At 56.3% G+C, this 25996-nt stretch overlaps 1 protein-coding gene across 3 annotated transcripts in view; it reads left to right on the forward strand.

Moving 5' to 3' along the window:
* NEK6 (NIMA related kinase 6) overlaps positions 1-25996 on the forward strand; it is an 82350-nt gene that overhangs the window by 40631 nt on the left and 15723 nt on the right. For all 3 annotated transcript variants that reach the window (XM_072960100.1, XM_015240352.3, XM_006205528.4), the window contains exons 2-7: positions 62-180; positions 9279-9419; positions 10769-10831; positions 14030-14140; positions 18454-18562; positions 19628-19735. In XM_072960100.1, the coding sequence (XP_072816201.1) occupies positions 91-180; positions 9279-9419; positions 10769-10831; positions 14030-14140; positions 18454-18562; positions 19628-19735 (622 nt within the window). In that variant the 5' untranslated portion in view covers positions 62-90. The remainder of the gene's footprint in view (positions 1-61; positions 181-9278; positions 9420-10768; positions 10832-14029; positions 14141-18453; positions 18563-19627; positions 19736-25996) is intronic.

Here is a 25996-nt window from a genome sequence, read left to right on the forward strand (position 1 = left end):
GCCGTCTAGAGGAGAAAGTCAGCAGGCTTGTGTATAAGAAAGCCCTCCTTTTCTGTTGCAGCGTGTGCCCTCGCGAGGCTGGCATGCAGGATGGCAGGACAGCCCAGCCACATGCCCCACGGGGGGAGCCCGAACAGCCTCTGCCACACCCCAGGGCCCGCACACCCTCCTGACGCCCAGGTAAGCCCTCTTCCTTTGTCTGCTGTGTGTTGGAGTCTCCGAGGAACACAGATCCCCAAGGCTGCTTTGTCCCGGCCACTGGAGGAAGCCTCTTGGCAGCCCCGAGACAGCCTCTTCTTGAATGCCCCCAGTGATGGGAGCAGAGCCCACTCCCGGACCATTCAGCCCTTTGTTTCAGTCAGCAGCACCCAGAGACACGTTCTGTGTGCCAGATTCTCGGTGGGGATGCCACCCCTGGTCCTGCTCCTGGGGTTTCCATGTGAATGGAACAGCTTTATCTCAGAGGGATCAGCACTGGTTTGAAGGAGTTGTGGAAGCCCCAAGGTGGGGGGGGGGGGCGCAGGGGAACGGGCAGGGTGTATGTGGGGTCAGAATGCGCTTTCTTACTCTGGGGCGGTCTCCTCCTTTCTGGGCCTGACTGTACTCTGGTTCTCTTTAGCCTTTTTGTCTAGAACCAGCAGAGCTTTGGGACACTGGTTTCTTTACACCTGCCCCACTCTCTCTGCAGAGCCTTGGAGAGGCAAGGCAAACTTTCACAGCTTTTCTGAAGGTGGCTTCAGAAATTCAGAGCTCCATGCACACCCCACACCTTTGCACATGCTGTTCCCAGGGCCTGGGGTCCCCTCCTTGACTCCCCCTCCAGGCCCTCAGTCCAAATGCCACTGCTTCTGGGGAGCCTTCTTGTTCCACCCCCCTCCCAGCTCTGCTGCCTCCATACCAGGTTCCAGGGTCTGCCTCTCTTCCTAGACAGGATCCTCCAGGGTGGCTACACCTGTTGCACCATCCCGGGCCAAGTAAGTGCCTGCCGAGTTCATAAACTACAGATGTGTGCAGTGCACCCACCCAGGATACGGCTGTGTGTGAACAGACCCAGACTTGCTGTTAGGGAGCACACAATCTCAAGGGACAAAGATAAGAAAGAAAGCAGAAGAAGCTGGGGACCAGTGGAACTCCAGCAAGGCACATGATCTGAACCAGGGGACCAGAGAGGCTTCCTGGAGGAAGTGGCATTCAGAGGCTTGGCTGGGCAGATGGGCCAGGGCCAGATGCTGTAGGGTCCTACGGGCAGCCTGGAATGATGAAAAGCAATTGTCCAGGGCTGGCTTTTGTCCCAGGCTTGTGAGACCTAGCTCAGGAGGAGACTCAGAGACAGCCACCTTCCTGGGCCATGGAAGGATTGTCACAGCTTCTGGCTGCCTAGTCCTGTTGGAGGATTTTTAGTGGACTGATATTTGACGCGCTTGGGCAGGGTTGCCGCGTACAGTTGTACAGGTTATACACTGCCCAAAGGTGCCTGGCCAAGGAGGCAGATGAGTCTGAACTTCTTCTCCTGCACCTGAGCTCTCATCAAGCCATGCTGCCTAGTGTGGGGCTGCATCAGCCCAAGGGAAATGGCACCTCCATAGATTCACACCGAGGCGACATATGAACTAAGACCAACTATGTATGTGTGTGTGTGTAACACAGAAGGTCCAGAGGCATCTGTGCTGTTTGTCCTCTCAGTTCCAGTTACTGGCTGGGGTGCATTTCCTAGTTGGAATTTGGGGAAACAGGTCCCAGAAAGCTGGAAAGCTCATGGACACTGTTGGTCCAGGGTCCACTAGGACATCTCCTCAATGGCTGGGGGCACTGGGGCCTCCTCGAGTAATGTAGCAATTTGTCATGTTAAGTCATTCACTAACAATTGAGTCCCCCTTGATTAATCTCCCAGAATTAGCCAGTTGCATTTTGAGCAATTAGGGTTAATTACAGCCTCATTTGGCAGAGCAGAGAGCCCCGTAATTATCTCACGAAGCAGGCGAGGAGGTGGTGGGCTGCAGCGGTGGCGGCGGCGGCAACGTCCGGGTGTCTCCTCGCACATGTTGGAGTGGGTAATGACATAGTTAAGTGTAATTAGATACGATTACTCGGCGTTGGCTGGCGGCTGGTGGGAAGATGCCCCCAGCCAGCCAGCATCTGGCCGAGTTTGCAGAACCAGGGCACAGCCTGTTGACGCTGGGGCTGCTGCAAGTCGGGCTGGAACGAAAACAGTCAGGCATTTTCTCTCTCTCTCCTCGTCTCGTGGAGACGGGCATTTAAACACTGTCTGGGGAGATATCATGGCTCAAACCTTGCCTGTTGCAGGACGTAGAAACCCCTCAAGTTGACGGCAGAGGCATTTTCCTTTATGGCAGGAGGCTTTGCTGTTTCCCCGAAATCACCCTTAGAGAAAAGTCAGGCTCCATGATGGCAAGAATGTTGTGCTCTGGACCAGACTAGATTTGGTTTCCAACTCCACCCCTCACTAGCCGGGTGACATTGGGTAAATGACCTTCCTGAGCCTCCATTTCCTCATCTGTAAGATGGGCCCATAAAGAAAGCGAGATGGTATATTTTAAACACCCAGTATGGTATCCAACATCATGGGTGTTAATGAAATGGCATGTCACTGATCTTACATTTTGAAAATCATTTTGGTTTTCACAGCTAAAGAGCCCAGAGATGGAAAACTCCACTCTTTTCCCCAGTGGAGAAAGAACAATTTAGCAAACACTCAGACTTTGGCTTTTGTTAACCTTCTGTGTCCAAGGCTAGTAATTTGTTCGTTTCAAGGTGCTTTCTAGCTCTGGGTGCTCTGAGCAAATGAAAATATGTTTGTCTAACTGGGGAGAATCATATGTGAATTTCATATATACTTGAGAAAGTGGAACATGGTTGCTTTTATTGAGGTTTCTAATGAATGAATGAATGGAGTTGAAAAAAGGAGCTTAAAATTTCCCCGTGGCTTAAGATTCTACCAGTTTGCTTCAAAGCGTCTTCATCAGGAAAGAAAGGCAAGGCTCAGCTGACCCACTAAGAACCACATGAATTTCCAAGAAGGAGAAAGGTGTTCTCGTCTGAGAAAGCCCCAGCTAATGTGTCTTCCATCTGGAAAGTCTTTGTAAACCTGCTTGGGACGTGCCAAATGCAGCTATATTCGGTACTATTCAGAGAGAGAGGAATGTGCATAACTTTGCAGGGGGTGGGGACAGCTGTCCTTAGGTCTACATTGTACAGACCAAAATCTTTATGAAAATCTTCCCAAAGCAATGATGGTAGTTAGGTAAGATTAAATGACCAAATACTAACTAACAGCCATTAAAATTCAAGGAGTGTTTGCTAAGTGCTGTAAATTCGGCAAGTGCTTGTCTCCTTTCTGCCTTGGGTCTGCTGGGGAGCCCTCTACATAAGTAGGTGAAGACGGTGCAGAGGTGGAAGCCCCCAGGGAGGGATAGACAGATGCAGAGGAAGCCCAGGGAATGGGGTGGCTGGTTCTGCCCGGGGCATCATGGTCGACAGGGAAAGCTCTAGAAAGGAGGTGCCATGGGCTGACGATGATCAGGAGTTTGAGGCATGAAAGGGAGAAGAGGATGTTCCAGGAAGAGGAAAGAGCCAGATTCTCTCTGGCTTCAGATTCTGGTTCCAGATTCTCTCATCCATATGTTTAAGCTCAGCTTTCTCTGAGCTTGGTTAGTGAGGCTCGTCCTGGGGGAGTCACCACAATAGAGATGATTTTAGATTTTGTCTTCAGGTGTCTCCATGCTTTGGGCATCTTGCTCACTGTTCCTATGAGCTGAGTGCAGATAGTGTAGATTGACTTCCAAGTTGAGACCATCATGGTGGTTGTGCCAACATTATAATGCCTGGCACTTAGCACCTCATTTCATCTTCCTACCAACTCAGAGAAGGACATCTTATTCAGAACTCTATTTTGCAGTAGAAGAAACCAAGATGAGTAGTAACTTGTCCATTTTGCTCTTGAGGGGCAGAGCAAAGAGTAGCTCCAGGTCTTGTGGCCCCACTGAGCACCTTCTGGCCACTGGGTCTGCAGGAGGGAAGACAGGCTTCGGGTATGAAATTAGCCAGATCGTGAAGAGCTGAGTGGGGTTGGCCTCATACGGAGTCTGACAACATGGACTCTGTAAATGGCGCCCTTCTTTTGTGCAATGCAGTTTAAAACACATCGCTGTATACACATACACCGAATCCATTAGAAGTTCCCTACACACGATGTCAGATGTCTTTAAAGGTGAAATTCGTTTACAGGAAATGTCATTCTGATGAAGTGTGCTTTTTAAAATCATAGAAACGATTGCCTTAAAATTAATGATGCATTGCAAATATCAGGGAAAAAAGACCCATCCAGTGTAAAGATGATTAAAATTCAGGTCAGAAGTCTGACTTAGTCAGGCTAAATTTTTTAATGAGATTTCAGAAAATTAATTGGGCGAATGCATTTTTATTCTTTTAACATGTAATTTTATGCTCCTGCTTAAAAAAAAAAAGGATTTGTCGATGCTGAGGCTTATGGTGGTTCAAACATTTTAAACTCAAATTAGCACAGGGTGGGGGGCGTTTGTGGCCTAATTTGATCTGACTTGGGGAAGAGAACTGGGTTTCTCTGAGCCTTCTGGGGCGGGGGTGTCCTGGGGTGGTCCAAAACACCCCCTCCCCCTACTGTATGTCTGGTCTGGTCCTGCCATTTGTTGGGAGGGTGGAATTGGGGTAGAGGTGATGCAGGGACCTCAGCCATGTCCTTGGCTCCTGGTCCTGCCAGATTCCACCTGTGGTCCAGGGAGTTGCTCCCAGAAGCTCTTCCTCTCCGAGATCATGAGTCCTCCCTGGGCCCGCTACGTCCTCCCCGCCCCTCCACCCAATCTTTTCCACCTTTGGGGGAAAAACTAAGGGGCTCCCATAGTGGGAATGGGGGTCAGTTGTCAGAAATGGAGTCCGGTGTTCACAGCACAGCCTAGAAAGGGAGACGAGCCTATTGTCTGGCACAAGCCCTTGGCAAACAACCCTGGGTGACTGGACGGAAGACAGTAAAGTCAGGAGGCTGCAGGTCCGTCCACCTCACCGCTTTACTCTAGCCAGGGATGTTGGGTGAATGACTTATCTGAGCCTCGGTTTCCTCATCTGTGAAATGGGGCTGTAAAGACTTAAGTGAGATGGTGTACTTTAAATATCCAGCACGCAGCCAACATCATGGGTGTTAAGCAAATGGTATGTCATTGATCTTATTCTTAGAGTTTAAAATTCATTTTAGTTTTTATCGCGAAAGAGCCCAGGGTTAGAAATATGCCCAGCACAGACCCTCAGGGTTGGGGAGGGGCAGGGGGATGGGGATGTTGAGAACAACAGTTGAGAACTCCCTGGGCTGGTTCCCTGGGCCAGGTCCTCGCCAGGCTGGGCGCTGTGCACACCCTGCCCAGGTCATCCCCTGCTCCATTCTTCAGACATTCTACAATGCCAATAATAATAGTAACAACAACAAACATGGAGTATTCATCTCCTAGGTGCCGGGCCCTCTTCTAAGGACTTTCACTTAGTAACATATTTAACCCCCGTCAACCCTCTGGAGGGGGTACTGTTTATCTCAGTTGTACTGACGAGGAAACTGAGGCCCATGGCTTGCCCACAAGTGTCAGAGGCAGGATTTGAACCCAAGCCTCCAGGCCGCAGAGTCAGTGTCTCAACTGAGAGAGCCAGAGTGGCTGTCACCTCTGCCAGCCTGTGCCCAGGGGCTGTGTTTATTTCCCCCAGGAGGGAGTGTGGGGTCCCAGACATAACGGAATGGTAAGCCATAGATGAGCGGTTTCCAGAAAGGCCATCAGGATGATGACTCTTGGAGCCACCATCCTACGAGCTGTTCAGGGCAGCCCTGCGTTTGCCCAGCGGTTCAGAGCTCCCCAGACCTCTTCACCAACATCTCCTGGAATCCTCTGGGAAGTCCAGGGCCGGCGTTTCTAACATTCCCCATGATGGGTGACCTCACTCTGCTGCAGGGGCAAGAGGGCCCAGCCAGGAGGGGAGGAAGGCCTCAACGGTGGCAGAAGGGAGAGGTCTGGCCTGTTACGGCAAGAACTCAGTTCAGCTTTTACTTTTCTACTCCGAGCCCTGAGTTAAATCGGGGTCAAGACTCTGCTGGCTCAGGCGGCTGCACCAGGGAGCCCTGTGTCCCACCATGACCGCCACCTGAGCAGAGGCCCCCCCCTCCCCGGGGACAGGGCCCAGTCCTAACCCCTGTGAGAGCAGTGGCAGCCCCCTGAGCCTGCCCGGACTGTGCCCCCTCACCCCTGCGCTGCTGCCTGCAGAACCTGCCCCCTCCTCGGAGCTTTTCTCTAATTAGGTCGAATGGGTTGTGACAGGAAATGCAAATCTGGGTCATTGCATATGCAGATGTGCAGTGGAGTCTCGGCGATGCCAGCAGGTCGCCTGCATCCTCTGGGAGCTTCTGGGCGGCTGTGGAACTGGGCAGCCTGGCCCCTCGAAAACATCCTGGGGTGGGCGGAGCATGCTGGGGACCCCCGTCTTGGGGGGAAGCAGCCCCGTGTCGGCAGAGCCAGGACCCCTAGAGAGCCCACCCTCCCACCCTTCACTGTCCCAGGGGATGCCGACGTGGGGCAGAGGGACCCTGCCCTGCGTCACCAGCAGTGCAGCTGGCTCTCCATCCTCGGAGCCCAAGCCCCAGCTCCCACACTGGTGACTGTGCCTCCACTCCCTTATTCATAAAGTGGGATTACTAAGCCTTGTCTTACAAAGCTGTTAGGAGATCTAAGTCATAAACCTGTCTAAGCAGCTAGTATGGCAGCAGACACATAGTAGGTGCCTAACACACGAATTCCTGTCATTCTTTTCAGGAGAAAGTGTGGTTCCTTCAATTGTCAAGAAAGGTACCTTTTTCTGAGCGTGTGTGATTTCCGCTGCACCTGTAGAAGTGACAGTGGCTGGGTCACAAAGTCCCTTGTGCACCAGGCTGTTTTGAGCGCATTTCATCGTGTCATTCGACAAGCACGCCCTGAGCGCTCACTTTGGGCAGGTCCAAGCCTCAGTTCAGGGGGCACAGAGGGGACTAAGACAGGGGCCCACTTTCCATGATGCCCATGGTTAGGGGATAGGGTGGGTTTAGGGGGCTGAAGCAGGAAGTGGAGGCCTGGCTAGGTGTGGGGTTTTGAAGGAAAAGCAGAGGCAGCGTCTGAGTTGGGCGGCCACATGGTCCAGGCTGAAGGATGTAGGCTGTAGAGTTCCCAGTCCCGGCTTCAGATCCCTGCCATTACTCACAGTAGGGTCTGGAGCAGGTCACTGCCTCCCCTCCGAGCCTCAGTCTCCTGAAATGGAGATAGCAGTGATACCTGCTCACAGGAGCCTGGGAGGTGTTCTGCACCGTGCCCGGCACATAGTACGTGCTCACTAAATGCATGCTTGCCCGTCTTAGGTGGACACTCAGTATATAGGTAGGTTTGTTCCTGTGACTACAGAACTTACCTGACAGAGACCAGCAGGTGTTGGTAAGAGCATTATCTTTCTCCTCCACCAGCCCTCCTGCCCACTCTGGTCCCCAGGCAGAGCATCTTCAAATCTGCCACAGGAGGTAATTATGCTTCAAGACTTTAGAGTCAGGGTGGGCCCAGCTGTTGTCTTGCCGAGGGGAGGAGGCAGCAGTGTTGCGAGGCCGCGTTCCATCTCTCACTCCTGGCAGGAGGGTGCCTGTTAGGATTTCCCTGGCACAGAGATGGGCCTCGGCTGGTACAGAAGGGCACGAGCAGAGGTGGGGAGGAGCCACTCAGAGCCACTCAGGGCCCCTCCAACCCCGCCACCTCCTCACTCCAGCCCCGCCCATGCCGGTCAGTAACAACCACAGAGGCCACTGAGCCCCTACTGTGTGCAGCTCAGCCATCTCACAGGACCCTCACAGCCACCCTGTGCACACGCATGCTTCTATACCTCCCACTTATAGATGAAGAAACTGAGGCACTGGGTGGTTTGGGTAACAGCCCCAGGTCACCAGCCAGTGACCCAGGCCAACTGGCCCCGCACTCAACTGCTGGTCACACAAGGGTTCCCAAGGCTCTTGCAGGGCTTATGGGCCTATTGTTGGCATTCCTGGTGGGGAGAATTCCAGAACACAGCCCAGTCAAATACCTGATGCTCCACCCTCTCAGATGCTGGGCTCTGGTCCAAATCTGGAAGAGGCATTTTCACTTGGGAAAAGTTAGCAGCCTGCTCCTGCTGCAGTGTGGCTCTCAGTGTTTCTTGCCCTTCCCCTACTTCCCAAACTGAATGCTATAAACATTTCTGTCCACCTACTATGTGCAAGTCATCCAGCAACAACTGGAGACCGGTCTTCATGTCACCACCAGGTGGGGAGAGTCCCCAGTGTTGGCAAACCCCTGCCCCAGAGTGCAAGGTGGGAGCTGTAGCAGGAGGGAGGGCCCGTCCCACCAGGCTGAGGCGAAGTATCCTGCCCCCTTCCCCACCCACTTCCAGGGCCCACCGTTGGCTTCCCCTCCTCTCCTCTTCCTGAGGAGGAAACACACTTTGCAGATGTGTTTTGGGGGTGGGGGAGTGCACCTGGCCACTGCTGCCTCGTCTATTGGTTCCGTCCCTGGGCAGGTCCTACAGCTTAACTGTGGCTTTCGTGCTGGCCCCTGGAGAGTCATCACGAAGTCTTCGGATTCTTCACATTGCCATAAAGGGGCAGTTTATCCAAAGAATGGGCTCAAAATGTAGGACTGCAAATTTAACCTGCGTGTTCTCACCTCTGAGATGGGAATGGCTACCCCGGGAGGGGATGTGGCCCCTCTTATGATGACCTGCAGGATCTGGGTTGGGGCCACACATGATGGGCCGTGGGGCCAACGAGACCCCAAGGGGCCTCCCCAGGGATGTGTCACTTTGGAGGGTCGCTTCCTTCGATGTTTATTGCACCTGTCCTGCCGGCCAGCTCCAGCCAAGGCATAAAGGACTCAGGAGTGACCAAGGCAGGTGAGGCCTTTGCCCCACAGAGCCAGCCTTCCAGGGGCAGAGACAGGAATGAGCATATGAAGTGGTCAGATCCTGAGGGATGGTGACAAGGGCTGCGAGGGAAACCACACCAACAGCAGGCGGTTGTGGGATCACAGGAAGGCGGTGTGCAGAGCACCGGGGGTGAGGGGGGCTCTGGTAGTGGGTGAGCAACCAGAGTCCCTCCTTCACCTTGGAGGGGTGCTGCCGGGGCTCTGGAAGGGCAGTGGGCCCTGGGGACCCGGCGCTCCACTCGGCCTGGCTGATCACTGATGCCCCCTGTCCGTCCCCTCCAGAGGCACCCAAACGCCCTGTCTTTTCGCTGCTCACTGGCTGACTTCCAGATCGAGAAGAAGATTGGCCGAGGACAGTTCAGTGAGGTGTACAAGGCCACCTGCCTGCTGGACAGGAAGACAGTGGCTCTGAAGAAGGTGCAGGTGAGCCAGCAGCCCTGTGGGGTTGAAACCACATGATGGGAGCCGGCTCATGTCTGGACATCATTGCTCTGGGCTGGTCCCGTCCCTTCCCTGCCTTATCCTTACCCCCCGAACCCCGTAAACAAGGGAAATTAGCACCCACCCCACTCACTGGGCTATGGGATAATCAGGTGGACTTGTGCTTATGAAAGCTCACCGTGAACCATAAAGGAGAAATATTAGCACACACTGAGCACCTGCTGTATACGGGGTCATGCTCGGAACTCGCAGAACCTTGACTGCAGCCCTGCAGAGGGATCATCATTCCATTTTTCAGAGGAGGAAAACTGCAGAGATGTGGCTAGCTCACCAGGGCCAGAGGGAGCTAAGGGGGAGCTGAGACTCAGACCCGAGGCCAGCTGGCCCTCTCTGGTCGGTTCCAGGCTTGAGTGTCCTTCCCGACCTCCGACTCCCTCCTAAATGGAGGTGTGGGGTCGGGCAGATGGGTTTTAAGCAGCAAAACCCGGCCAGGAAGCACTTTAGTGAGAGCCACTGCCCATTTCAGTGCTGCTGTGCTGCAGAAAATGGCTTTACATCCTCCAGGAGAGCCTCCAGGGTCCCTCGGTTTGCTCATTTACCTTAAAGAATGAGATCAACAGCCTGGGCAGAGGAGGCCCAGGAGAGAGGAGAGAGAAGACAGCTCAGATGCAGTCACGAGGTGGGGAAGTGGCCAGCACGACTGCTGATCTGTGAGCTGCGTGAGCAGCCGCAGGTGGCTGGAGGAGAGCTGGGCTCCTCTACTCAGGAGAGGCCTGTGTTCTGTTCTTTGTCTACCTGGGTTCCCTCTGTCCTGGTTTTTAGTGCCAGGATGGATTCTGTGGTGGGGCTGCTCCAGTGTCAACCTTCTCTGTTCCTGTAACTTAGAAGGCGCTGGGAGGACCCACATGGAGTGAACACTGTTGGGTTGGGGTGTCGGGGCACAGAGCTGTGTGCTGGACCCCCTCTTCTTACTCAGTCCACATGACCGCCCTGTGAGATTGGCCCCATTTACAGAGGTGAAGACTGAGGCTCCAAGCTTGTTTCCTGTCCTGCCACTTACCAGTGCATGAACTCAGTAAGTCACTGGACTTCTCTGGACCTCAGTCTCCTCCTCTGTAAGTCGGCAACAGTAACTCCTGGCTCATGGGAGTTGCCATGATGATTCGGTGTAAGTCAGTCAGCACAGCGCCTGGCATACAACCATTGTCCCTTTAGGGTTCCCTCGAGGAGGAGGTGGGAGAACCTGGGCTGGAGTCCCAGTCCTTGTGCTCCCTCTGGGGGTGCTGGCTGCTGGGTTTTAACCGCTCTTCCTCTACTTCCTCTCACCCAAGATATTTGAGATGATGGATGCCAAGGCCAGGCAGGACTGTGTCAAGGAGATCGGCCTCCTGAAGGTGAGTTCCTGGGCTGAGCGAGAGCCCCTCGCTTTCCTTGGGCCAGGCTGGATGCATCATGGCCGTCACAGCCGTTAGCCCGTTAGGTTCAGAAACGACCTACTTTGAGGGGCAGCAGCTTGTTCATTTTCTTGTGGTCAGGCGGGGACCCCACCTCACCTCTGCCCAGTCCTCGTGGTGCCCCCAGACCAGCTGTCCTTGTCCCACATGGATCCTGGATGTAGATGGCACGGAAGTCCTTGCCTCAAGGCACCCGGATCATACCGCGCCCGGTGGACCAGGCCACTGGGGAAGGAGTGAGGGTGGGTGTTGGGTTGGACTGCGGTTTGTCCATCTCCCTCTCTCTCCCATCCTCTTGCTCCCACCAGGAGATGCTCTCTGTTGGGGAGACTCAGCAAAGCCAGCCTGGGGCGCTGGGCAGGGTTAACAGCCAAGCACATGGCCCCTGGTTCTGGATGCTGGAGGGACTGAGGGCCTCTGGGTTGTCATCCTGTTGGGCTCTTGCCAGAGGAAGGAAGGATGCACAGCTGAGTCTGGGTCTCCCCAAGAGGGTAGCTGATGTACCCACCCTGCTGTGGGCAGAAGTCCGTGGTTCAGCCAGAGCTGGGCTGACTGAGCAGGGTTGTAGGAAGGACAGACTGGCCAGGGCCCATCTGGGGTGAGGGATGGCGGTGGTGTCTATGGTCAGCTCCTCCTGCCTCCCTGCTGGCTTCCCCATTGCTCTCCTCAGAGTCAGAGATGACGGAACTTTCCGGACCAGGCCTAGCCCTGGCCTGGGGCTGCTCTCTCCTGGGGATCCCTCCCTACTCCCCAGGCTTAGGAGGGTGAGGTAGGAGGGACACAGGGGTGGGCTTTGGAGGCCTGGGAGCCTGGGTTCAAATACTGATGTCTTCATTTACAAGCTGTGTGACCTTAAGCAGGTGACTTAACCTCCCTGAGCCTCAGTCTGCTCATCTGCTCAGTGGTGAGACTATCTGCCTCACAGATAACGGGCAGATAGAGAGGATTAAATAAAATCATATCTGAAGAGGATCTGGCTCAGGAGAGCACACAGTAGGCACTCACTCTTCCTGCCCCCCCCCGAGAAACAGAGAGCGCTTGCTTGGCAGCTCTCTGTAGAGCGCAGCTGCTGGTGGCAGTCAGGCCTGTCCCCTCCATCGAGGACTCTCAGGCAGATGGGGGAACAGATAGGCAGCAGATGGTGACTGTCTAGGGGCTGCCAGCTGACCCAGGGACCCCAGGGAGACCCTGCAGAGACCAGGGCCAGGTCTCAGAATCTGGAAGGCTGGGCTGAACCTACTTTGGGAACCCCAACAGCATGGACTTGGGGGCAGATCATGGTGGCCTCGAATGCCACACTCGGGATGCAAGGCTTGAACGTGGGAACGAGAGGGGGGCCCTGAAGTGGCTGAGAGCGAGGGGCCGCGGCCGGAGTTGTGAGCGCTTGCTGGGGCGGCCCCCGGCAGCAGTGGGTCCTGGGGGTGAGGCTGGAGGCCGGAGGCTCATGGGGAATGTTTTTAACTCCAGCTCTCACAGGTCCAAAATACCCTGCAAAGAACATTTTTAAAGTTCTACAAAATGGTCAACTTTGGGACCCAGCTGTAATCTCGGGGACTCTGATTACCCAGCCCTGGGGAGCAGCTGTGCTGGTCACACACTGTCTCCCCACTTGTGGCCAAGAACACACGTGTGCCCCTCATGGGAGTAAGGAATTCTACTCACGTGAGCCCTGAGCCAGCCTGCTTGGTCCCTGGGCACAGAAATGTGTGACCACATCCTCTCCAGTGAGGCCAGCCCCAGTGGCCTGAACTGGGTCCTACTGGGGACGGGGTCCTGACCACCCCCCCAGGCTGCAGTGTAGCCGGGTGCCAGTGCTTTGGAGGTGGACACACCCCTTGCTCACTAGCTGTGGGGCCACGAGCAAGCTGTTGACCACTCAGGGCCTCAGTTTCCTCATCTGTCAAAGGAGATGATGCCAACAATGCTGTCCTCAGAGGTGCTGGAGGAATTAGTGAGCAGGTGCATTGGAAGGGCTCACTGTAACCTCTGCTCAGAGGCAACCCTCGTTGCCATGGTTACACCCTCTGCCCCAGTGCCAGCCCCTTTCTGGAATTGGACTCAGCTTCCCAGCCTGCCCGTGGGAAGTTGACAGGATGTGCCAGGGCACGAGGTGTTTCCACAAAACAAGGAAACATGGTTCTCCGAGGGGCCACTGGACGATGTCACCCATTGCATTCATGCCAGGACCCAAAACCAAGGACCTTCCAGTGCAGTGGCTGCCAGCCGTGGGGTAGGAAAGCGAGCCCTATAGGAACCTCCAGCGCTGGTTGAGGGGATGAACCAAAGGGGGATGGCATGGATATGTGATGTCTGCCAAGGTTCCGCCTCATCTCAGGACCAAAGACTAGGCTCTGGGCGGCACACAGCATAGGTGCACCTGCCTCTCCCAGCACCTTCCAGGACTTTTGGAAAATGTGCTTTAAAGTGGCCTCTGGTTGTCAGCTGATTGACAGGAGCCCCTGTGGATGGGCCAACTGTGTTCAAGTCGCCTCTGCCTTCCCCAGATCCTGGAACCATTTTGGTGTAGGCAGTCAGTGTCAGTTATCAGCAGTTGGCAGGGTTCCTGTTAGCCAGGCAGGGGCTGACTGCAGTCAGTGGGGCGCGGTCCCATCTGGCAGACACTCAGGCCACGGTGGTCAGGCCAGAGGCAGGACTTCGGCGCTCAGCACCTCACTCAGGGCATCTCTCACACCAGAAATGAATTTTTTTCAAGATTTCACAAAGTGGGGATCAGAAATTGAGAAAGAGTGGGAAGGAAGAAAGCAGGAGATGGATACCTCTAAGTATTCCAGATCAACTCAGTGCAACGATGGAGCAGCAGGGGCCTGGCCCCACCCTGGAGGGGCCTAGGTGGTGGTGACGAGGAGGAGGGTCATTTCCATGAGTATCTATTGAGTCTTAGCTCCATGCAGTCACCATGTTAGACATTTCAAGGGTGTCAGGCCAAATAATCCTTCACAATGGCTCACCAAATCATTATGCCCATTTTACAGAGGAGGAAACTGAGGCTTGGGGTGCAAAATGGCTTCCCCAGTTCTGCCTGACTCCCAAGCAGAGGACTTTCCCCCTAGACTCTCACCTCTCCAGCTGTACCATCTCTCACTGGCTCCGTCTCCCGCTTTTTCTCTCCTTGGGCAGCAACTGAACCATCCGAACATCATCAAGTATTTGGACTCATTCATTGAGGACAACGAGCTGAACATTGTGCTGGAGCTGGCGGATGCCGGCGACCTCTCGCAGATGATCAAGGTGAGGGTACCTGGTGGGAGAGCCGGGTCTGGGGGCTGCCCGGGGTCCAGTACTCCTGCTCGGCTGGAGTTCCTCGCGGCTCTGGCCACAGGCAGAGGTGGCCACTCGAGGACACTCAGCCCCCCTTGCCGGTGCCCTCAGGCCTCAGCTACGTCCTGGTGAGGCCCTCTCAGGCCCCATCCCCACTTGCTAAAAGAAGGCCAGCCATGGACAGAAAGGACCCCTCTGCTGTCCTGCACTGCCCCAGACCACCCACGGGCTTGTGGGCCACTTCTGCCTTGTAGGAGGACTGGGGGCAGAACACCATATAGGTCGGACCCTAGCTCACGAACTCCGGGGAAGTGTCTTGTGGCTCTAACTGCCTCATGTTATACAAGAAAAAACAGCTCAGAGAGGTTGAAAGACTTCCCTGAGGATCCCCAGCAATATGGGGACAGCCCCACGCCTATGGCCCCGGTCACTGCTTCCGAGCCTGGGGCCTCCAGTGGACATTCCCTGAGGCCCTTGCTACCTTGAGAAGGCTGCATTCCCACGTAATGTCTGAGGCCGGTGGTCTCTGAGAAGCTGAGCCACATGCCAGGTCCCACAGGCAGACTCGGCACCAGGTCTGGCTCTTACTCTGCATACCCCAGCAGCCCCCGCACTGGTCTGCCCACCTCGCCCCACCTCCCGGGGTGCAGGACCAGGTCTGCTGTGGGTCTGGATTCAGGGACCATCGCAGCTCCACCTACTGTGGGGCACCTGCTGTGAGCCACAACCATGCTGAGCCCGTGCATCCCTCCCTGAGTCTACACGAGCCTTAAATAGCAAAGCTCAGCCTCCAAGCGGGACCCCCAGGCCCAAGCCCTCAGCTCCACTCACTGCTCCTCCCTCAAGGTCCTCACTCCCCTACTGCCTTGACCATCATTTGCAGGCCTCCTCCCCCAGCCCAGTTTGTCACTGGGCCAGGCTGGGCCACACTGGAGCACCCCACCCCCAGCCACACTCACAAACGGGGCCTGAGATGGATTCTCTCATCTTTCCCACCAGGCACTGGGGATTGAGCAATTGCTCAGTGCTTGCTCTTCTGAAATTTGGCTCCTAGGAATACGGGCGTTGCTGGGAAGAGGCATTACTTGAGCTGTTATCACCTGCTTTTATATTTTCGTTGACATATTAATGCGTTTGCAGGGATGTTAATCTCCACACAGATCCCTGGTGGAAACAGATGTGCTATATCACGTCTTACTTCTTCCTCCCCCTGCCCTACACTTTGTTTCTGCGTCTCTCACCAAACATGCATGTGTCCAGCGCCCACTGTGTGGCTGCTGCCCACATGCTGAGACCTAGGGGTGCTGCTGGCCTGGGTGCTGTCCTCAGGGAACTCGCCTTCTAATGGAAGGGCAGACCTGCGAACAGGCAGTTAGGAGCTGGCACGAACAAGCCAAGTTCAGAGTCTGCAGGAGCCAGGGAAGGCTTCCTGGAGGAGGTGACACCAGAGGGGAGACTCCTAGTCTAGAGGCAGAACAGGTCGTGCCAGAGCCCAGGGGGTTGGAAACCCAGGTATCCACAAAGCACTTTGGCTCAAGAGCTCATTGAACGAGGTGAGGGGTGGGGAGTGTGGGACCAAGAGTGGTTGGACCACCCAGGACCTTGTGTCCAGGCTCAGGATTTGGAACCTTGCCCCAAGGTCAGCAAGAGGCTTCCTGAGACTCATGACGGGGAGTAAACACAGTCAGCTTTTTGTTCTGGAAGAATGACTGGATGCTCAGTGGAGGGAGGGGTGGGGCTGGGGGTGGGAGGGGCAGGGGTGCGCGAAGAGGAGGAAGGGAGACCATAGAATGTGGCCCATGGTGAGAGTGCTTCACCCTGTCAGCCCCAGTGGACCCCAGACCCCCTCACAGCCTCTCAGCCCGTGGCATGGGGCTGGAGTCAGACAGTCAGGGGTCTTGGGTGTCTGGGCAGTTACAAATCCCTCCCCTCCCCGAACATCAGTTTTCACCCGTCCCGGGGTCCCCATGGGGAGGCAGTTGGGAACTGCAGGGCCCGGATGCATGTTCCTTCCGATGAGAGGTGGGAGGCGCCTGAGTGTCCAGCACCCTTTGTGCCTGGCCTGGGGTGGGGCACCTCCCCTTCACCCTGTGTCCCTTCCCTGGCTCCAGGTTCAAGTTGTCACTCACCCCCTGGGTTTCTGGGTCAGTGGCCTGGCTTCCAGGTGCTTCAGGCCCTCCTGTCTCGGGAGCCCTCCTCCTCACCTGGCCTGGAGCTGCCCCTCTGGTCACCAGGCCCCCTCATCCTTCCCTTCCCCTGCCTATGCCTGTTCCCGCCACCGTGGCCCTTCACCAGCAGAGCCTGCTGCGTGCTGCTCCCCACAGGAGGGGCAGGCAGGGTGGGGCAGTAGGAAGACCCTGGGCCCAGGGTCAGACACACCTGCTGGATGACCTTGGGCCCTGTGCCTCAGTTTCCCCACCTGTAATCACCCAGCGCAGTGCCTGGGTCATGGTAGCAGCTCGGTTTCCTTGTCCTTTTCCCCTCTCTAGCTGCTCCAGGGTTTCGAGGGGAATAGGTGCTTTGCCAGGGCTCAGCTCATCGTGGTCTGGCCTGGGAGGCTGCTGGCCAGCAGACCTTGCGTCCCAAAGGCTTCCAGTCTCAGGGGCCAAGCAACACCACAGTGGCCACGGTGCTGGTGTTATTTACGATGGATGGAGAAGCTGGGAGCTGCTGCCACCCCAAAACCCACCAGAGACTCTGCGCCTTCCTGCTAAATGTCACACGTGCCAATAGGACATGACATTCAGAAAATCACCATTCATAGCCTTGCACGTCCCCACTTAAATGCTGTAATGAGGATTAGCTAACATCACAGCATAAATAACACCCCAGCCGGGCCCTCCACGGAGGCCTGAGGTGGCCCTAGGGGCTCAGGGGTCCTGTGCTGGGGGGTCTGTGCCTGGAGCCTGGGGCAGACCACATGTGAGGCCCCCCTCCCAGAATGGAGCTTGGAAGAGACTCTTGAGGCTTTAGTGCCAGGCAGGGGCTTCCCGCTGTGGCTGTCCCACTGTTGGAGGTGCCCATATGCAATCTTGGCTCTGCCGCTCCTGCTGGGTGACCCTGGGCAAGTTCCCGAACCTCTCTGAGCTTGGTACTTCATCAGGTGGTTACTGGTATCGTTAGAAGTGGGTTAAGAGCTTGGGCTTCCTGAACAGAAAGCCAGGAGTTGAGTGGCTGTGACTCTGCCCCTTACTAGCTCCTGTGTGGCTCTCAGTTTCCTCATCTGTGAGATGGGTACAGTCATCCCCGCACAGGGCCCAGCACAGCAGCTGTATGTGGCAGGTGCTTAGCAGAGATTAGCTCGGGTCCTGCCTTCTACCCCATGCCCCCTTCCCAGGCTGGGAGTGTGTTCTGGGTCAGTCCCTGTCTCCCCTGTGCCACTCGACTGCCTGGACAAATGGGCCACAACTTTGCCTCTGGCTGCTTTGGGAAAAGATGATTGCTCAGAAGTGAAAAGCCCCTGAACAAAAACCTGGTGCCGAGTGTGTGAGTTGTCCCCCCCAGCCCCACGGGCCTGGCTCACAGGAGAGCCCCTAGGAAGGATGCTGGTGTGAACTGCAGACAAGGGTGTGTTTCGGTTTCCTTATTCTAGGACCTTCGGTTACTTACGGCTCACTCAGTGCAGCCTCGGGGGGCTTTTAGTTTTTTGGTTCGTTTTTGCTGGAGTATGATCTTCCAGGCGCAGAATAGGTGAATGCACATTGAAACTAGGGGTCCTCTTGAGAATGTCAAGCCCCCTTCCTTGAGGGTCTTGCCGTGCTTGTTAACAATTACGTGTACTGAGATTTGCTGGCTCCGAGCAGGGGGCACAGCCCTGATGTAATCACCAGGCATGTCTTGGGTGTGGCCAGGCCAGCGCCAGGGCAGAGAGTCCACACCAGTCACTCCTGCAGGGAACTCCCTGTCGGGCAGTAGGGAAGAGCTGGACGTGTGTCCAGGAAATTCCAGAAAAATTGTGATTGAGAGCAGCCTTCAAGATATGGTCCAGGCATCCCTTCAGCAAAGCGGTCCGGGACACCCACTCCAGGCCAGGCCCACCCCACCCTCAGGGAGTCTGCCGCTCATGGGGGTGCACAGATGACCACGGAGGGTGATTCGGGTTGATGCAGCGACGTGAACACAGTGCCCTTCGTTCCACGTTTATTGTTTCTCAGCAGCCTGATCACCCAGTCCATGCCAGGCATCGCCTGCCTGCTAGGACAGGACAGGGCAGTACCCTGGAGCCGCCCTCCCTCTCAGCCAGTCACCCCAGCCTGTCTGTGTGTCTGTCTCCCCCACCACAGTACTTCAAGAAGCAGAAGCGGCTCATTCCCGAGAGGACAGTGTGGAAGTATTTCGTGCAGCTGTGCAGCGCCGTGGAGCACATGCACTCCCGCCGGGTGATGCACCGAGGTACGTGCTGGCCTCCCCCCAACCCCTGCTCGGGGCTGTGCGGCCAGAGCCCGTGGGAGGGCGGGGCCCCGGGATGCAGCTTTCCCCGTGGTTCCTCCTGGCCTCTCGGGATATCCGTGAGGAAGTTGGACCACTTTGTACTCCCAGTGGTGGGTGTCCAGCATCTCATTTGTCCTTCTGGGGTTAGAGAATGGGCTTGTGAGGCCTCAGGCTCGACTGCACACATGTACCTCATGCTCCATGTCAAGGGCCCCCCATGGTGGGGGCACCAAATGCCAGATAGTTAATGGACCCCAGAAACGGGAACCCTGCTCAGCACATAATGTCCAGCCCCCGACAGCAGCCCAGAGCCAGCAAAGAGAAGGCTGCAGCAAGGATGGGGTGGAGAGGCTGGCAGGGGGTGGCCCAGTCATCGCCAGTTCTGGTACTGCCACCACTTCTGCCTAGGAGGGCAGGGAAAGCATCCTGGAAAAGGGAACTTTTAATATGGGCTTTGAAGTCTTAGTAGGAGTTGGCTGGGCAGAAGAGATGAGTGTTTCTGAAACAACATCCCAAGTTGTAAGGAAGGAGCCCACTGGGTGCCAGGCAAGATGCTGGGTGCTTTATGTAGATTACTTCACTGATTCCTCCTTTCATTCATTCCACCTGCATTTATCAGTGTCTGCTGTGTGCAAGGCACGGCCCTAGTCATTGGGGAACAACACAGGTTACCTCACTGAGCACCTCCTTCATTTGTTACACGAATTTTCAAAGTGCCTACCCTATCTGTAAAAGAGGAAACAACAGCACAAAAATCCTTGCCCTCCTAGACCTCACTTATGGCAGCCCTGTGACATAAGTTGATTTACACCCATTTTACAGGTAAGAAAACTGAGGCTAAGTTTTTCAGGGCCCCACAGCTGGGCAGAGCCATGGTCAGGGCCTTGTCCTGAGGGCTGAGTCTCCATCTCATAAGGGGCCTTCCCCTCTGCCCAGCCCGAAGCCACTTCCTCCCTGGTCTCTCCCCAAGCCATCCCCACCCAGAGGTGGGGATCCCACACCAGCCCCCTTCTCCTTGCCCTGCAGACATCAAGCCCGCCAACGTGTTCATCACAGCCACAGGCATCGTGAAACTCGGTGACCTGGGCCTGGGCCGCTTCTTCAGCTCTGAGACCACCGCAGCCCACTCTCTAGGTAAGGGGGCCCGGCCACGCCCCAGCTACCCCTAGGGGCCTGGGTGACATGGGGAGAGGGTAACCCTGTCCCCCGGTGCCTTTGGTTAGTTAGTCCAGGGAAGTGCCTCGTTGAACCCCAGCTCTCCTCTGCAGAACAGTGACCAGAGGGAGGCAAACCGAGGCCTGGAGGAGTCCTGGCTGGGGCTCCCCTGCAGTGTCACACCCTCATGCTGTGTCCAGGACGGGATGGCGGAGCCCACTCCAGGGAGAGGTGGCCCTGAGGTCACACAGGCAGCCATCTGTCTTTCTCATTGCTGCGTGGTGTCCCATCGCACAGGCCACCACACTCGGCCCATTCCTCCTGCTGGGAGACAATTGAGCTGTTCCCAGTTTTTGGCTTTTAAACAGGCAGTTTTGAAGCTGTGGGGGCCACGTCCTCACCCAGTAGTGGTGACCTTGTAGCTGAACTGTGGGGAGTGAATAGGAACTGGCAGGACATGAAGGAAGGGATGAGGTGAGCAGGGTCGAGGGACCCTGAGTGGCAAGGAAGGCAGGCTGGGCCTTAAAGGCCAGGCTCAGTGGACGGGCGTCATCCCAGGAGTGCTGGGGCGCTAAGGGCTGGATGCTGGAAGAGACTTTGTGGGCAGATGTGTGTTTTGGGTCGCGTGAAGCATCGTCCAGCTTCAGAATCTACATGCCGGGGACATGAGTGATTGCAGAACTAGGACCAATGGAGAGTTTTACCTAATTAGAATACAGAAACCAGCAAAGTCCCCAGTGGAACATGGAGTAGGGGCCCCTGTGCACCGTGGGTAGGGCCATGTGGGAACGTTTCATGATGGGACAGGGGTGCAGGGGCATTCCCCCTTTCCCCGAGCAGCTCCTGGCTCTCTGAGGTGGTGTTTGCAGGGGCAGGCACTCAAGGCTCACCTCCCCGTGAGCTGCCCCGTCCACAGGAGGGAGCTGAGCCCCGTGTGCAGGCCAGCCGCCTTGAAACCACTCTGTTCGCCACTGGCCCCACTCCACGGCTCAGCCAGTGCGTCTCGTTCCTCCAATCCCCAAGAGCCTGCAGCATGCCACAAGTGCACACAGCATCTTCTGGTGACAGCAGAGGTGCTTTCTGGAAGACACACTTTCCTGGTGGAAACTGTCACTGTTCATACAGGTCTGGATGGCTGGAGGCTCTGAGGGTGTAGCACACAATCTGGAGAAACACGCTAGCTCTGCAGATAACAGCTCCCAGCTGCGTGTCAGAGTGAGCGTGAGTGAGTGTGGTTGTTTTCAAGCCCTTGTCCCCGTCTGACCCTGGAGGACACTGGACCTGGCCTCCTTAGCTGCTGGTGTGTCATGGCTCTTCCATGAGGTTGGAATGAAAGGATGTTCAAGGATCCGCCATCCCGTGTGCGAGTTCACAATATTTCATTCATTCACGCCTCAGACAGATGTCAGGGTCCTTCCTTTGTGCCGACGAGGAAGCTAAAATACAGGGAGCTTGAATGGTTCCTGTAAGTCATGCAGACCCAGGAGCCACATGCAGGCCTCCCCTGGCAGAGCCCACACTTCTTCTAGAGACCAGGGGTGAGGGCGAGAAGGATCTCCCTCCAGAGCCTGGCCACTGACTCCCCGTCCCGGGGAGGAAGCTGTCTTTCCTGCTCGGCTCAGATCCTTCTCTTTGGGGCAATCAGTGTCTCTTGTCAGTCTGGGACTGTTTACCTCTCTTGTTTAAGAGTTTCAAAAAGGCCAGATATTCAAGGAAAACCGTCGAAGAGAAGAGTTAAAGCCGCTGCCTCCTGTCCCCTGTCAGTCAGGTCCCAGCCCTCCTCCATCCCGCTGGGGAAAAGACTGCGGCCCTCGTCACAGCCGGTTAAGATCACATCATTAGAAACGGGCAGAGATGCGGTTCGTCCGACAGTGTGACTCTATCGACTTGGACTGGTGCACTTATTATATTAATGAGAAGGAATTGGAACTTGGGGGAAGGCCGCCCGGGTGAGCTGGGCTCTTCCTGAGGCCTCCGAGTGGCTGACAGACCGCGTGGAGGGTGGAGGGAGCCCTCCTGGGGCCGTTTGCCCACCAAGCCGAGAGGCCTGCATGGGGCTCGGCAGGGCCCTGCTCCTGGAACCCTGAACCCAGAACCAAGGGCCAGGTCTCATGATGGTGTCAGCGCCAAGCTGAAGCCCAGGACCTCAAGTTTCCAAGATGCAGGAGAAAGACGCGCTTTCCATAGCGAGGGTCTGCAGACAGCTAAGTCTCATACACACCTCTGGTGGGTAGAAGATTGAATTAATTGCAGTTGGCACGTGACGCAGGAAGGACTTGGGGGCGGAGGTTCCTTCACACCCTGCGCATGGGTGTAAATCATGCGTCAGTCACATCTTTGCGCACCTACTATGTGGGGATGCTCTGGTGGCAGCCACGTTGCCCCAGCAACCACCTTGTCTCCCAAGGCTGCTGACCCACAACAGAGCTTATGCAAATCCCATCTCCTCCTGCCGCCCCCTCCCCCAGCCCCCTCCCCACCTCCGTATTTGCTAACACGAGGCTGGCATGAAAGGGCATTAGTCATGCCATGGCCGGGCTGACAGGTGCGGTACCCAGCGGTGGCAGAGCGGCTGCCTCGGTGTCAGGAATAGGAGCCGTAATTAGAGCGCGGAACAGAATGAGCGTCAGACGAATTACCAGGCAGCAGATCATATTTGTCAGGAAGGATTGCATACATAAAAATTAAGTGACAGTACACGCCGGCATAATGAAAGAAAAATGAAAGATTTGCCTACACACAGCTCACAAGCTACAAGCAAGTGTCTCGCTCCAAGCAACGGGAGCAGCTGCAAGACAAATTGTGGGGCCGGGCAAGCAGGCCCTGCCCGCGCGGCAGCCGAGACAGGGCAGCCTGGGGCTGGGAACAGGGTGGGGGGCGAGGCCGGCTCACACCCAGGGCTTGAGCAGGGCCCCACACTGCCTCTCGGGGGGCGGGGGGTCTAGGGGAACAGGTCTGGTTGGAGGCGACCCCTGTGGTCAGGGCAAGCTGGCTTTCCCAGGCCGGTGGCCCCTGGCCTGGCTGAGGGGTGTTAAGCCCTTCCTTCTCTCTTCCTGGAGCCGAATGCCCTGGCCCTGGGCTGGACAGGAGATTATGCAGCCTCCCCTGCTCTCAGGGGCCCCCAGGCTGGTTGGGAGACATTCCTGGGTAGCCTGTATGGGGATGGGTGGAACTGTCTCCTGCGGGCCCACGTGCACAGGCTCAGAGCTGGGCGCAGTGACTCAGCTGGGCCCGGAGAGCCCAGGGATCGCCCGAGGCCTGGAGCTGCCTCCGCCCCTCCCAGGGCTGCCCTTTGCTTCCATTGCCTGTAGTCACCAAGCTCACCAAAGAGGTGCGTTAACAAGAGGACAAGGCTCTTAAAGGATGTGTAAAAACATTTTGGCTTCTTAAAAAATTATCCCAACAAGCTTATTATCTTCATTTGACAGATGAGGAAACTGAGGCTCAGAGAGGCGCTACACATTCCTGTCGCTCCCAGGCAAGCAGGGACTGGAGCCCCTTGGGAGATCAGCTCCTCTCGGGCACCAGCCCACCGCGTCCTGGGAGGTGGGCTCGGGGCCCGACAAGTTCTCTGGGTGGGGAACGCTGAGGGTCAAGGAAGCCCACCTGACCTCGCCGCCCTGGGCGCAGGGCGGGAGGTTGTGCCTCCTCTCCTAGTCACGCCAGCAGTCCCAGGAGTGCGCCCACGGCCAGTGCCCCTGGGGCCTGGTTGGTGTAGGCTCAGACCACTGTGCAGATGTGTCCATGGCCACCTCCTGCTTCCAGCAGCCCAGGACACCTAGGAACAATTGGCCCGGAAACCTGCTTGAGCAGAGAGAGCCCAGGTTCTGAGCACTGACACCTGGGTGGGAGGTCAGGCGTAGCCACATGTGGCTGGCAAATGGCTCCTGGCTTGTCTGCAGTGTCCTTGGCATTTTCAGGGGCACAAACTGTTAGAACAAGATGAGCTGGTGCCAAAGAGGGAAGAGAAGAGTCTCAAGGGGATAGCAAATAAGGAATCGATCCGGGCCTAGGATACAAACTACGGTTTGTTTATTCACTCACTCAAGGCGGCTCACCCACCTGGAAGGCCCCTGCCCTCTGGACCTTACGGCCTGGAGGGGAAATCTTGGCATCCTCACTGGGAGCCAAGCACTGTTCCAATAATCATGTGCCAAGAGTTGTCTCCTTTAGTGCTCCAGCCGCCCTGGGGGTGGGAACCATCACAGCCAGTTAACAGGGGAGGAAGCCAGAGCGGCGGTGGGGGGAGCCAGGCAGGTGATCCGGCCAGAGCCACGCGGCGGGTGAGGCATGGCCACGTGCGAGTTTCCCACCCGGGGCTCCCTGAGCCTCCTTGGACGAGACCCTGATACCTGGAAAACGCAAGGGGCTGTGTGGGATTGCAGCATCGTGCTACCTGACCTTCACATCTGTTAGAGATATTCACTGCGGGGGCTAAAAATAGGCAGATATTTGTGTAGATGTAAACAATCTGGAATCCAGTTGACACTGATAAAAGTACAATGTTTTTTCAACATCACTGCTTCTCCAGAGGGCGTGTAGCCTGGCATGGGGTCGGCTGGTAATTAATTTGAGGAGGACTTGATAACAAGTGGTGGCACAGGTGAGCCTGGTGGGGAGCGGCAGTGTGTGTGTTGCTGCCCAGAGATCCAGTGTCGGGAGGGCGGTGGCGAGAGTCCGGGGAGGCCTCGAACGCCAGGCTGAGGACCCGGCCTTTCTTGGGGGATGAGGAGCCAGTCGGCCCTGGGGGCGGGGACATGGCGCCTTCCTTGAGGTGCAGGACAGCGGTGGGGCTAAGCCAGCCAGTCATCCAGGTGAGGAGCCATCCAGGGGGCTGGCAGGGAGGGGAGAACCCTCAGAATGTGAGTCCTGATGGATGTTGGGGGCGGGGAGGAGTTTCATAGGACGAGATCGAACGCAGATCACGCCGCCCTACACAGAGGACTCAGGTCCGCCCTGCTCCCGTGTTCTGCGCCCACTCACCTTTCCTCAGGCCACCCTCTCCCACCCCCAGGGGGTTGTGAGCAGCAGAGCCTTCCCAGAGCCCTTCTACCTGCATCTCCGTGTGCAGGAGGTTGTACCATACCCATTTTTCAGAGAGGGAGATCAAGGCCCCCAGGTGTGGAGGGGACACTCCTGGGGGCCATCAGGTTCACCCCTGGGTCTCGCCAATGGGGAAATGAGGCTGAGAGAGAACATTTTAGTTCTCTGCTAGCGGACGGTTGAGAGCCGGCTGGGTGCAGCTCTGCGTCCGTCCAGGGCCCGCCAGCGCTGCCAGGATTACGCCCCGGCTCTGCCCGCCCGGAGGAGGGATGGCGGCGCCCACACCCCGTTTCCCCAGCCATTTTCAAAACCACCATCTGGGGAAGAAGTGCAGCCCGCGGATGCCAGCCTCTCCTTCACGGGAAATCTTTGCCTTTTTCATATCTAATGAACATGTTTCAAACACCACGAGGATTTCAAAACACGGCCAAGTTTGTTTTGACAGGAGTGGCGCATCTCGGGAAAGCGGGTCCCTTTAATCAGCCTCCACTTTGAGGTCCCCGTTCTCCTCAGATATCTGCCTGGTTTGAAATCTGGGAGTTCTGGGTACACAGGCAGGGAGGGTCAGGGTTTGCTAGGCTCCTCTTTCATATGCAGAGCTCCGACCGCCACTAGGAGAGGGTGGAGACGGCGCTGGGAGCCCGCGGGCCTGGCGGGAAACTTACTGGGAGGGGATTTGAGACCCTGGCTATGTTCGCTCTGCGTCTGAGCATCTCCATGAGACTGCTGCTGCTCTGTCCGCTGTAAGTGCCCACAGAGGTCCCCGTGGGGCAGGACAAGGGGCCGGGCCGGCGTGGCCTTCAGGGCCCCTGTCCATTGGAGGCTCCTTCTGCCAGCTTCTCCTGCTCCTGAGATTTGGGGTCCCATCCTCCAGGGCCCACTGCAAGCTTGGAACTTCTTTGAAGTCTCTCATTTTATCTTGAAAAGTCATGCAAGTTGTGCATCACCCTTCATAATGCCTGAGTACTTGTCGGTACAAAAGTCAGGTTTTGTAGACTTGTTCCCCGGGAAAGCCGGCCAAACGGGAAGAGGTGCTGTGTTCTTCCCCTGCAGCTTTATACACCCTGGCACAGGTTGAGGACCCTCCGATGAGGCAGAGCACCCCAACTTTAAGACTCCCAGATTAAGGGGGAGTAACCCATCTCCTAGGTCAGAGACAGGGCCTCAGGGACCAGTGCCCAGAGGAGACAGGCTAAA

This window comes from Vicugna pacos, chromosome 4, assembly GCF_048564905.1.
Source record: "Vicugna pacos chromosome 4, VicPac4, whole genome shotgun sequence".
Lineage (NCBI taxonomy): Eukaryota > Metazoa > Chordata > Mammalia > Artiodactyla > Camelidae > Vicugna > Vicugna pacos.